Genomic DNA, 13,325 nt, shown 5'->3' with positions numbered 1-13,325 from the left:
TGATCAGTAAGACTCTTTCACACAACATTTTTATGGAAAAGCCTAAGGGAAGCTAGCCAACAGTTCAGAAAACATCCTATGTGGTAAATAAAAAACTTACTGAAAACCATTCACAAGGAAAGGGTATTGTTTATTGCCAAAATGGCAGAATGCTGTGCTTAGAGCCTAGCTTGGGTCCAGTACCCTTCAGTGGTTTTAGTAATATGCAAAAGTTACCTATTAACTTTGTGGGTGACGTAAACCTGGGAGACACTCATGTTCTTGGATGGGCATTATTGAAATTCAAAGTGATCCTGGGAAATTTGAGGTAATGTTCAAAGGGAAAAAATTAACCAGTCCTTTAAAAATAAGTTATAAGGAGAATGGCTGACTAGGTGATGTTCCTAATTTCTAAAGTTCTCTGGCGATTTTTGTCAGTTGCACACATGAATTGGAAGGTGGAAAAATTAGGATATGAGAATATACTGAAAGGACTGAAATTGTTTAACTCGGGTAAAAGAGACATGAGAAGGAGACAGTGGGAAGAGGTACACACCAAGTCTTCAAGCATGTAACAGCCAGCCATGAAGAGGAATAGTGTGAACTTTTTCTGCTTTCATAGCAGAAAAATGGAAATAATGAGCAGCAAGGAGTCAGGCTAGACATTTCCTAGCAGTGCAGAAAGCAAGCACTGGAACAGAGTGCTTGGAGCAGTTATGTGATCTCTGTCATTAGAGATCTTTAGTTCCAGATTAAAATCTGTCAAGAATTATGTTGGTATACTGGATCCTACCTTGGGGTAAGGAGTTGAAGTAAACGAACTCACACCATCCCATCCATCCCTAGGACTGGGTGATAAAACACTTTTCTGTGTCCTTTAAGAATTAGAGCAGAAAAACATTATAGCAATTTTCAGTCTAATATCAACCAAACTCTTCATCTTTGCTTCCAGTAAAAACTCTGAAAGAGGGTTGATTCTGCATTTTAATGCTTTCCAGAAAGTAGTTTTCCTCTCATGGGAAGAGCGAGGGAATTCCCACAGGGAACAGAGACAGATGATTTTATCTGTATCAGTCAATTTTGTTCAAAACACCAGAGTGTTTATAACCAATACCAGAGTATGTGAAACAAAATGTGTCTCTCTGCTAGCAGCTTTTTCAAGGTTTGCATTCTGGCCCTCTCTCCATTAGACTCAAGCTGCCATTAGCTGATTTGGTGGTTTAACGTCATGTTTCTTTATATCTGCTGGATTATCAGCTTTAGATTTACATCACTATTGGCAAACAGTTTAAAAGCAATCCCCAATTCTAATGGCTTCATAAGAAAGAACATCTGTCCCGCATTTGCTCTGTAAATTCAGAGGCCAGAGCCAGCAAAACCAATCGAAGCTGAATTCAACATCACTTGTGCTTCCCTGCTCCATAGTTGAGTGCAAGTACCTCACTGTTGCTCAACTAAAAAATGTAACATAGTTTAGAGATGCTGGAAGATATGCCTCAAGGTCAGTCTTCACAAAGCGTTTGTATTACATTTTTAATTTTTTTTCTTTTCTTTGTTTATGAACAAAGGGGTTGTTACTGTTTTTGAGCTTCTTTTTATATAGCAAATACCTGGATGGAGGCAGGGAAGTGTGTAGGGGCAAGCACCAGTACTTTAGTAATGTTTGTGCCACTGTGCCCTTACAAGGCTCTGGGGAGCTCTGCCACTCACCCTGTGCTCCTCCTGCCCCCCACAACAGGGAAAGTGCACTTTATTAACCAGTACCTAAATATATTGAAGTCAGTTCACTTGAAAGCCATTATTTTTTTCCTTTGCTTTTCTCCTTTTCCTAAGCATTGCAAGCTCTAAGGCTTCATGATCAGTGACAGTGATCACTTCCACATTCTCCAGTGTGTGAGACTTGAGTACAAAGCTCAGTTCTCTTTTGTGCTACCTGTGCTTTCCTCCTTTTAGCTGTACCTTGAGTAGAGGTGATGAAGGCTTTAGTTTTTATAAAAACAGCTTAATGTAGCAGTTGTTGCTTTAACAGCAGTTATTGACACATATAGCTGTTTAAAGACAGAGAAATTATTTGAGTTACCTTTAACTGCTAGGCATTCTTTGATATCTGTCTTCTAGGAGGAAAAAGGCATTCTTTTCTTCCCTTTTCCATTCAAATAATTTAATTTATTTACTTTCAAGAGAAAAGGGTAGAAAATAGTTTTATAAGAGTTTTTCCCACGCAGTTGAAAGTGAAGTCTTTTCAATGGAAATAAAGTAACCATTTTGATGAAAAAATAGAAGTGCCCATACCAGAAAGTTTTGTTGAGTTAAAGAAACTGAAAAGCAAAAGGAGAAGAAAAATATTGTTGTACTTTTTTTCTTTAATAGCAATCATCTTAGATGTTGGATGTAAGTAAAAAGAAATTTAACATTTAGAAATAAAATTATGCTTGCAGTTGATTGTCCAATAAATACATTTGCCTTGTCCTTGAAATAACAGCATCTCTTCTTTTCCTCCATAATGTGGTAGTGTTTCTTCAATCAGCTTCATGTTAGAAAACTAACATATGTAAACTTTACAGGAGTGCTTACTCAAGAGTTAAACCCTACTTTCAGTCACGTATGATTAAAAAAAGAAAAAATTCATTTTTGTTATCTAGCAAGTGCCCCAGCCTCACCTCGGGAAATGATCAGCCTAAAAGAAAGAAAAACAGACTATGAATCAACTGGAACTAACGCCACTTACCATGGAGGCAAGGGAGAACACACTTCTAGGAAAGACACCATGACAGGTGAGATTTTGCTTGCATAGCATATATATAAATCAGCTGTGATAGAACACTGATTTTATAGGATTGCCTGGGCTTGCTGCACTGTGGAAAAGGGTCAACCTGCTTTCGTTAATTCCCAAGTTTTAGCCACCTTGAGAAATACAACTGAAGATATATTTGAATTAATACAAGACTATGTGAAAATGATTTGTGAACACCATGGTTCTTTACAGAAGAAAGGCTCTAAATCAAATCTTGCATGTCTTTTTCAATTTTACATTTGTTTTCATTTCAGGAGGAAGTTGGTTGATCACTTTGAATTAATTGGTGTATTTGAGCATGTGCAGTGATCCCTAACATCTGTCTTTTGCAGGGAATCTCTCCAGGATGAGTTACCTTATTTTGTATGTCAGTATTCATAGGAAGTTTGCGGCTCTTTGTAAAGTTTATCCATGTTACTTTCCTAGTGGGGCTGATTTAAATGCAGTAATTTCTGTGTATGTTGTAGCATCTGTTGCAGGTCTCTCTGAAGGCCTCTCTTCCCCAATGAGCTCATTAATCTCTTACCATGTCAGTAATTAGGAAATCTTGAGTGTTTTTCCCGGCACTGTACCTCTTCATGAATTCTCTTGCAAAATACATGTTGGTCTCCATCACCATTGCACCATCATGGGGCTGATGTAACCATTATTGAACTTTTTGTCACATTATACAGCACCAAGCATCACGATCTCCTCCAAATGCTGCCTCAGGGCAGGCAAAAAATCTCAGTGAGAAGTCTGATTGCCAGTTACCTTCTCGCATGCCCTCTGTAGAGGTCTTTCTCAGAGGCAGAATGAGTTGCTCACCAGGAACATGGTGACTCAGCATCAATCCCTCCATAAGATCCATCTTTCAAGGCTGTATTCAGGATATGAAGATACTCACACTGTATCTACTACGTTAAATGTGATTATGTAATCAAACCTAAAGAGCAGCCTTGGAACTTGTGTGAAAATGCAATATGGAGTGTTAATTAGCCTGAAGGTGAAAATCTGAAGAGAAGAATGACAGTGAAGACATTTGAAAACCACAGAAATTCGGAGTGTCCTGAATGACTTCGGTAGGGTACTACGGGCAAGTACAGAAGATTCAGTCAAGGTACTGCATTTTATGTGTCTGTCTTGTTTTGAGTGTTCCATAGTCACTGCACGAGGTAGTTTTCTATAACAGTTCAGTGGCCCTTACTTGGCTGATTGTGAAGGACAGCACTGATGTGTTTTTCAGCCATTTGTCAAGGACCCATAAAGGGTGAATCTCAGGAATAAGAGCATCAGGCTGAAAAGGAAAAGGCAGAATCAGTAGTATTTTGTTCTAGCTGTATCTGTAAATTCAGATTAGCAAATTGTATCAGGAAGTTCACCAAAATACTGTGTCTCCATGCTGAAAATGTGGGTTTCCTTGCATATAGTCTTGCCTCTGTCCACACGTTAAGAAAATTGACTTCTTTTTTCACACCCCTTTTCACTTTCTTTTTGAATGTGGTGCTTTTGTTGTCTGATTCCTACTTCCCTTAATTCCTTTGTCTCGCAGTGTAATTTTCAGATCATGGGGTTTATACTGCCTCAGCAACCTTTACTCCACTTTGATTTCTCCATTGTGTTTTCCTCTAATATTGCCTTGTATTTTTTTCTATTTCTGTCGATTATTTGGGTGGGCTTTTAATAAGGAAACTTGAAACTATTAGCATCATACTCAGCTGTCAGCTGTCTTTCCAGCTCCTGAGCTCAGTGAGGGGAAAATAAATCAAACTAATTCAAATCAAAAAATGTAATATTTCACAATCGCACATGACCAATGTACAAATAAATATGGAATTAACAAGTAACTTTCTCTCTTTCAGATCACCAAATCTCTGCACGTTTGGTCTAAGCTCAAATTAAGCACCATTATAAGAACAAAAGAAAATGACAGAAGGAGTTTTGCTCATCAATATTCAACATGGAATTTATGTAACATAATTGTACCTCATTAAATAATAAATATTTGATTTTAAAAAACATATAAAGTCAGTATTTGTGATTTTGTGAGACATTTTGACTTTGCTTGAGTGGCCCAGTACAAGTTCATGTAGCACATTTCTTGCGATGTCTGCGTTTCATTTTGTGCATCTGACAGTGCATTGCAGCTGATACATCCACGTGGGTGGGACTTAGATGAATGTTTTCTCAGGTTCCACCTGGCACACACATATTTTGATCTGCTCTTCTACTTTTGTGCCAAGCTGATGTATTACACAAAGCTTGCTTTGACTTAGGGATTTTACACAGAGCGTAGAGCCAAAGATGTAGTCCCAATTTATCCATGACTGTCTCCATGCTCTTCTCCAAAGCTCTTCTCAGTTTATAGCTGAAAAATTCTATGACCTTTGAGCTGAGACTGAAATGAAGGTTTTTTGATGGATTCTCGAAGTAGGAATGTTGGCTTCCTGCCATCCTGAGGATTTGGCAGGAAACCTCTGAAGAAAATGGAGAATCTATGAAGTAAACAGTTTGGCTGAAGATGGTAACTTACATTGATTTCACGAGGATAGATAAAAAAAAAGAGGCACAGTATCAAAGTTTTCATTGCCCTCTTCACAGGTTTATGATGCCTTTTATATGTACTGTCTATTTTCTCCTCTCTGTAGAAAATAATAACCAATTACAAAATTTTGTCACCTAAAGTATATTTTCAAGACAAAAGCTATTATATTCCATTTAGGAAAATGGGAACTGTAAGTGCACGTGGTAATGTTATTTATGCCATGTTGTTTTCTTTCAGAACAGGGAAGATAAGGTCCCTGTGGACCATTATGGGACTCCTTCTTTGAGGTTTCTTTTACTTTTTTAGTTCCCTCAGTGAACTAATATGTACATCATAGTCAACATGCTGTGTCTTCTCTTCCAGCAGCAGAGAAAAACATCTAATTAATTTCTTTTTCCTTTGGTTGTGGAGAATCAATCCTGAATACTTTTGTTATTTAAACTTACTGGCAAGTCCATGCATATTTGGAACACAAAAAAAACACCATCAGGTGCTACAGGTGCTCGGATGATGATGATGATGATTATTATTATTATTGTTGTTGTTGTTGTTGTTGTTGTTGTTTTCAGAAACAATAATGCACTGTAATCTTTTCTCATGCCCTTACCTAATTTTTCACTGTGCAGGAAGGTGGCAGTGATAGTGACAGGTAATGATCTCTGTTACCTAAGATTTGTGAGGTACAGAGACATTTTCCTTTACTGTGTTGAACTAAATTTTCTTAAATGGAGACCTGCTGCTAATAGCAGAAAAAGCAGGTTGTGTGATACCAGATGAAGATGACTACCTGTCCAGCTGAGCTGTCCTTTCTTGCTATCAGTTTGTTCCTGAGGGCAGAAGGCTAACATCTGGTTATTCCAAAGTGTCTGTAAATGTGTTCAGAATAAGCACTTCCAAGATCTGAAAGCTGAATGTTAAACTATTAATCAAGTGACTGGGATATCTGGGGATGAATTTGGTCAATGACATCTTTGTCACATAAACCACTGAGTAACATAATTTTCAATTTTTGTCCTCTTTGAAGAAAACTGCTACAGGCAACTATGTGACTTTTTTTTTAACCAGTATCACCTAGAAGACTGAACAGAAGGGAGAAAGAAAGCTGTTTTTCTATAATGTCCTTTATGCAACTGAGCCACAAAGTACTGCAGGTTGATCATAGTATTCATTTTAGAATGCTCACAATTTTGCCTCTTCAGTGTTATCATGAACTGATGTTTAGAGACTGCATAAAATACACACATAAACACACACGCTGATCACTTCTCTATTAATTTAATTTTCAGCTGGTTCTCACATCTCTGTGAAGAAATGTGGCTGCAGAAATATCTCTGTTTCTTTCTCCTTTCCCTCCTTTCCCTTCTCTTGCCATTTTTATTTTAAAAAATACTTTATTGACTTCTCTTTCCATTTGTTTTACAGTTTTATTATAATGATAGATATATAATATTATCAGGAAAAATCAGATGTTAACCACACTATCTGTCCATTCATCTAGCTCATTCTCTCCTTTCTTGTATATTTGTCCTCTACTTTTGGATAGCAAGAGTCAACTGCTCACATTATCATGACAGAGTGGGAATGGAGTTCCCAGGGATTCCACCTGCATGTTCAGAAGCAGATACTGGAGAAGGGCTGCATTCACTGCTAGCAGCTACTTTCTTGACTTACATTTCCTTCAGAATCAGAATTACCTCAACCTCCAAGCTAGCCTAAGCCAAGATTTCTTACTCTTGAACTCCTGGGATTTATTGTCAAGCATTTTATGTCTCATTGTTTTTATTGCTTTGAGAAAATATTACTAAGGGTTTGAGGAGGGGGGTTTTTTTCCGTTTTTAACTTTTGAATTTGTATCCCCATCACTGCAGTGAAATCAGCCACACAGAGCTTGCAACTATTTTCATAAGCTGAAATTATCAGTTTTCCATTGCAGAATGTGTGATCCAAGAGACCATAAAATTTCAGTCTGGTATGTGACATTTGTGAGCACATCAGTGCAAATGTCACAGTAGTGCACTGGACAGCTACACACCAACTCTGAACTATTTCTAGGTTTATAATAGTCATGGCTAATAGCAGAACATATGTACCACATGTCTTTGTATATCTCAATATGGAAAGGTCATGACCTCCCTCCTAATGTCTAATTGCCTGAAGGGACAACAAGCAAATTAGCATGTGTCCAGTTTGCTATTTTCATCAGATTCTTCATAATACCCTCAGATTACAGTTGCACCTTGTTATCAGTCTTTGCTCTTGACATCAAACAACCAGGAACAGCATTGACCTGTGTGAACTCAATATGTCCAGTCATGTCTGACTAGAAACTCACATGCATGAAACTTCCAACCCACTTGTCTTGGCACATATGTTCATAAAAGCAAAATGGTTACAAGAAGTTCTTCCTCCATCTAGCCAGTCCGATACATTGAATGTCACTTTAATGTTTTTTTAAGAACTAAGACTTCACAAAATGGATGTCTGAAATACTTAAGTATCTTTACATCTTGAGAAGAAGAATTTTTATAACAAAACTTCTGGCATTTTGTGGGACAAGCAAGAGAATCAGAAAAACAGCATTAAAAAGTTGGGATCAAGGAAAGATCTGGCAGCTGTACTACTGAGAGTCGTGTTGTCATGAGATGCAACATAAAGAGCAATGTTGATGCAAACTTCTCTAATACTAAAGATCATCAGGAGGGGTATTTTCAAACACCACAGCAGAGGCTGCAGGTGGAATATAAAGAAACCCACTGAAATAACAGTCAAGTCTCAAAAATCCCTTAAGTGACAAAATGTAACCTGAACAGTGACAACCTCTGCAGAGCAACTCTTTTGGCATTAATGTTGACAACATCTTTGGCATTAATTTTGACAACCAAAGAAAACTACTCAAGCACTACTTTCCATCATTTCTCCTGTTTCTATCTGTTACAGCCTGTTGGCATATAGATAGAATTAAGAGTATCTACCACAGGAGGAGCCCAACCAGCATTGTCACTAGAGTTCATATTCTTGCCACCTTAAAAAAAAGGGCCATGCTGCACTTGGCTCTGGAGCTCTCCTCCATTTCCTACACAGGACTCTGCACTCTCTTAGTTATTGCATCCAGCTCTTCAAGGAACAAGAGGAGTTTCACCCCTATCAGTTAATGGCTGTGAAATGAGAAGTCTCTTTTTCCAGCTGTTAGAGCGCATCAAGCCACAATATAAGCCCTGCGTTTATCTTGTTTTTACAAACATTGTGCAGATGTTTAAGAAAAAACATCTGAGATCTGTAAAGCAGCAACATGGAGCAGTGCATCAAACTGACAAAAATTATACCCTCAGCATGGAACCCATGGCAGATGTGAAGACCAGAATTGATGTATTCCAGTCAGCTTTGGCTGAAGGCCATGCCATTTCTTTCTTCAGAAAGGGTGCAGAGGTGGGAGGAAAGGTAGAGGAAGTTTTACGTGCAGATGTCCATGTTGTACATTGCCAAAGGAATAAAGAATCTTTACATCTTCATTAATGTGGTTCTTCCTAGTGATGTGACTGGCATGGATCCCATGTCCAGCTTTCAGCTCTGATGCTCAGTACTTGCCATCATAAGTTTTGAGCTGTGAAAGTATTAAAGGCCACTCCTTGTGCCTTCAGGTCTTTTGCCATTGCACAGAGACCTGAGAGTGATCACGAGCCATGTGTTTCAGTTCCACTCGTGACTCTGTTTCATAGCTACTCAGTTTTTACTTTCAGGCCTGTTCTTTTATAGTAAGAGTCCTTATAACAGCATTCAGTCATTGGTTAGAGTGTCTGGAAAGTTAATAATGCATGAAAAGTGTGCAGCAGCCACACAAAATGCTATCTTCATAGTCTTTCAAATATGAGAAGTAGCTACAGTCTTTCAAGTCTTACCAGCAAACTAAGCTTCAGCTACATTGCCAAATCAGAGGGATCGGTGGAGTCAGCTTTGCCTTTGCTTTTCATTTGGGGTTTTTTGGGATGGAGTCAGAAATAAATTTTTGCAAGACTATATATCATCCTCCTCTTTAGAAATACTTCCAGTTTCAAACTCATAGCTCAGTTTTGTCTGTGCATTTGAATAGTAGGACACCTGAGTAGAAAGTGGCAGCAGTGACAGCAGTCATGTATTTGAGACTGTCTTGGCCAGACCTCTTCAATATAACTGCATATTACTTTTTGCATAACTTTTTGTCACTTATATTTAATCACTTTATGCTTGAATAATTTCATGATGAAGCAGAATTACTGTAGGATTAATGATCCAAGTTGTCCAATTGAAGTGAAAGAACTGAAATGTTTCTTAATCTCAATATTTACAGTTGCTGTTTATTACATGTGTTACATAAGCCCATCTATAACCTGAAATTTATTATTAAATGCTAGATTTATATGAAATTATTTTGTTGATGCATATAAGAAGTGCACAAGATTGTTATGAGCATGGCATGGAGCCTGTTACCATTAATAAATGAATACTAAAGAGATGCATGTACATCAAAGCAAAGATGATGACCATTCAGTGGGAGGAAAAGCCTGCAGATGCTTTTAAAGACTTTTATGTGTGGGAAACAGGCTTTGTATGATGTACTTAATGAAGAATTCAGTTTGAGGCCAAAGAGGCATGTTTGGTAAACCTGCTTTTTCTCTCTCTGCAGCTCAGAACACTGGAATCTCAACTTTGTACAGGAATTCATATGGTGCGCCTGCTGAAGATATCAAACATAACCAGGTAAGTACAGAGACTAAAATGTTACTGTTCCAGATGGCAAAAGACTGGTGCAACATTGTATATGGAAATGGGAAAAATTTAAAAACATCACAGATAAGCACATTGCTTCATGTAGAATTTTACTCGTGTGTCCAAATCAAACAACTGTGTTTGAATATGGGAACTGAAATGATGTCCTGAAGGTAATTTACTCCTTGATAGCAGTTCTAGAAATAGAAACTAGAGTAGTTACACTTTGTGCAGTTGTAATATCAGACCAAAACTTGTAACATCACTTGTGGGACTGCTAAAAGTTGTGAACTTAGGCAGCCTTTTTCAATCCCTTCTTAGAGTGCCATGCAGATACTTGTTCTGAACAAATGTCAAGGAGTTTGGGTCATAGCAGTGCGACTGTTCCTGCCATCTTGAGGGAACATTACTAACATGTACAGAGCAGCAGGATCCACAAAGCATTCTCACATTGGTGTCTCAGCATCAGTATTCCTGGTGATAACCATTTGAGGAATGACAGGCTACCTCATTTTGCAGCCACAAAGTCTGCCCCACCTTACAGAAGTGGAATGTAGCAGGGGATAGTCTTGTAGGATAGTAAGCATGTGTTTATACATTTCAGATTTCAATAAAGTCTCAGCTATAAAATCAGAGATTCACTAGGGATGTTGGAAAAAAAGTATGGCAACCGTAGGTTAGAGGACTGTCTTTGAGCAGAGGTTAAGGTAATGCACAATTTTGTATTTTTAGCATGAGAAATGTAAGCGAGATTAACTCCTTTCATCCTGTTGCCTACAACAAGTTGTGTCTAACAAGGTGTGGGTGTTGCTGTCTTTCAGGTTTCAACACAGCCAGTTCCACAGGAGCCCAGCAGAAAAGATTATGAACCATATCAGTCATTTCAGAATTCAACAAGAAACTATGACGAGTCCTTCTTTGAGGACCAAGTGCATCATCGTCCGCCTGCAAGCGAATACAACATGCACCTGGGACTAAAGTCAACTGGCAACTACGTCGACTTCTACTCAGCTGCTCGTCCCTATAGTGAACTTAACTATGAAACAAGCCACTATCCAGCCTCTCCCGACTCCTGGGTGTGAGACTTGGGCAGATACAAAAGCTCCAGGAACTGTGCATGTGCATGCATACCACGAGACATTTTTTTTCCTGCAAATATAGTTTGTTAAAGCCTGTTCCATAGGAAGGCACAGATAACCAGTATGGAGAAAATTAAGAGATTTTTTTTAGAAGGCTAAAAGATATGAAAGCTAAACCTGGGAGTAATTAGAAAGAAATATATATACATATATATATTTTACAGTGTGGGGCAACTTTACTGTTGGCCTGTAGAGTCTAAAGTTCAGTGCTGTATATTGAATGTGGCTGAAGGAAGGAGGAAGAACATGACAGTGGATCTGGGTCAAGAGTTAAGCACAAGTTACTGAGCAGCATACATACTTTATGGGGAACAGCTTCTCACACCTTGTTTAATATCCTCATTCATTGTGAATCTAGGCTTCAAGTTGCATTTGGGGTTTCCTCTGTACAGCAAGATGTTTCTTGCCTTTTGTTAATGCATTGTTGTAAAGTATTTGATGTACATTACAGATAAAAAAAAAAGGTGCATTGTGTATATTACACCAATGCCACAGTGTTTCTTCATCTATGGTTCTAAATATTGCTTCAATTTCAAATTTTGAAAGATGTATGAATTTCCAGTTTTTTGTTTTCTTTTCCCCGGTGCGTTTTAACAAAAAAAAAAAATCAAAAAAAATCAAAAAAACAAAAAGGAATATTTAGCAGTATTGTTTGTTCTGATATGTGACTTTGTTTGTGGCAACTCAAAAAAAAGGCATTCAGCAGTTTCTGACAATTAACATTCATCATTCCACACTCCTTGTCAACAAAGTGCTTTTTCACTGCCTAAAATTTTAGATGTAGATATTTGAAATAGATTTTTTTTCATTTATACCAGTTTTCTTTATGATGATACAGTGTTAAAAGAAAATAAATTACAATTGATCTGTCATCCATATTTGCTAAGAATGTCTATTTCCAAGAGCCTACCATACAAATACACATTCTTACTCGTGTGTGTCCATGTATGCATAGTATTCCGTGTGCGTGTGTTTGAGTGTGTGTGTTTGTGTGGCGTAAGACTTCTTTTCATCCAATGTTCTCCTTGTTAAGCTTCAGTTTTTGTTTGATTTTCAGTTCTTTTAAACAGTGGAAACTCCAGTATGTGCTTTCTCTTACTCACTTCCGTAACCATCAATAGCAATTCAACATTGCTAGGCCACATGCTCACAAAAGAAGGGGTAGCTGATTTTTTATCACCAGCTCCATCACCCTTAGATGCCATTTCCTTTAAAATAACATCTTTCGATCTCCTCTTGAGGAAATTTCATTACTCTCCAGCCACCAACCAGTAAGTGCTCAAGGAAGGCAGAGTTTGATCTTGCCATCTCCCTGAGGGAATGAAAAACTGAGACCCATCAGACTTTAATCTGGACTCTCCAAACTCTTTTGACTACAGAAGGGTCCAATTCTTGAACCATTAGGACAATCATTTATTTTAACCCATACCAAAAATAAAACCCAACACCCAGAACACATTCCTCAAATATGATAATAAAGACCATTTCTGTGCATTTAAAGTGAAATTCTAAAAAATGTAAGGGACAGAGAATTTTTTTTTTTTTAATTTTAAAAGTAAACAATAGCTACATAGTCTAGGAGGCCAGAAGAGCTGGCATATTCATCCTAGCACTTTTAATGCTGGAAGGAAAAATAGAAGCATTTCTTCATTTCCATGATTCAGGCAACAAACAGTTCAGCATACAGTTTTCAGAGCATAAGACCCACAACTAATGGAGTAGTTGTAAATTGCTTCAATTGCCAATAAGGAATTTGTTTTAGATTGCAAACATTTCTGTGGTTAGTCACTGTAATAGTTTTAACATCACCTGGCACACTTCTGACTGTGCCCAGGGGGAGAAGTCTCTCACAAGTCATCACCTGCTCTATAGGATGCAGCCCAAGTAGTTCATGCAGGCGGGTATTGTGATGTAGAATTGGTTTATTGGTAATCTAGGACTATAGTTTAATCTTTTGGGCAGCTTTTCCCAGTGTACGATATGTAACCTTTGCTCTTTGTAGTAAACAAGGGGGAAAAAAATAGCATGCAAAAAACTTTTTAAAAAATTTCAGAAAGGGTGGGTGGGAGGGGCACAGTGGGCCAGATGTATAGTGAGGTAGATAAAAATACTATTCATAGTTTTGGACACAGGTTGTTTATATTTT

General features: G+C 37.9%; 1 protein-coding gene across 5 annotated transcripts in view; it reads left to right on the top strand.

Annotated features, from left to right (window-relative positions):
- Window positions 1-12,734, top strand: part of CTNND2 (catenin delta 2) — a 639,750-nt gene extending 627,016 nt beyond the window's left edge. For all 5 annotated transcript variants that reach the window (XM_054284533.1, XM_054284531.1, XM_054284535.1 and 2 more), the window contains 3 exons: window positions 2,622-2,753; window positions 9,958-10,031; window positions 10,862-12,734. In XM_054284533.1, coding sequence (XP_054140508.1) covers window positions 2,622-2,753; window positions 9,958-10,031; window positions 10,862-11,122 — 467 coding nt within the window. In that variant the 3' untranslated portion in view covers window positions 11,123-12,734. The remainder of the gene's footprint in view (window positions 1-2,621; window positions 2,754-9,957; window positions 10,032-10,861) is intronic.
- The last annotated feature ends 591 nt before the right edge of the window (window positions 12,735-13,325 follow it).

The sequence above is a fragment of the Melozone crissalis genome, unplaced genomic scaffold (genome assembly GCF_028551555.1).
Source record: "Melozone crissalis strain CALT ecotype California unplaced genomic scaffold, PUWL_Pcris_2 ptg000042l_1, whole genome shotgun sequence".
NCBI classification, from domain to species: domain Eukaryota; kingdom Metazoa; phylum Chordata; class Aves; order Passeriformes; family Passerellidae; genus Melozone; species Melozone crissalis.
The sequence above is the reverse complement of the archived record's forward strand: the minus strand, read 5'-3'. Positions and strand labels throughout refer to the sequence as shown.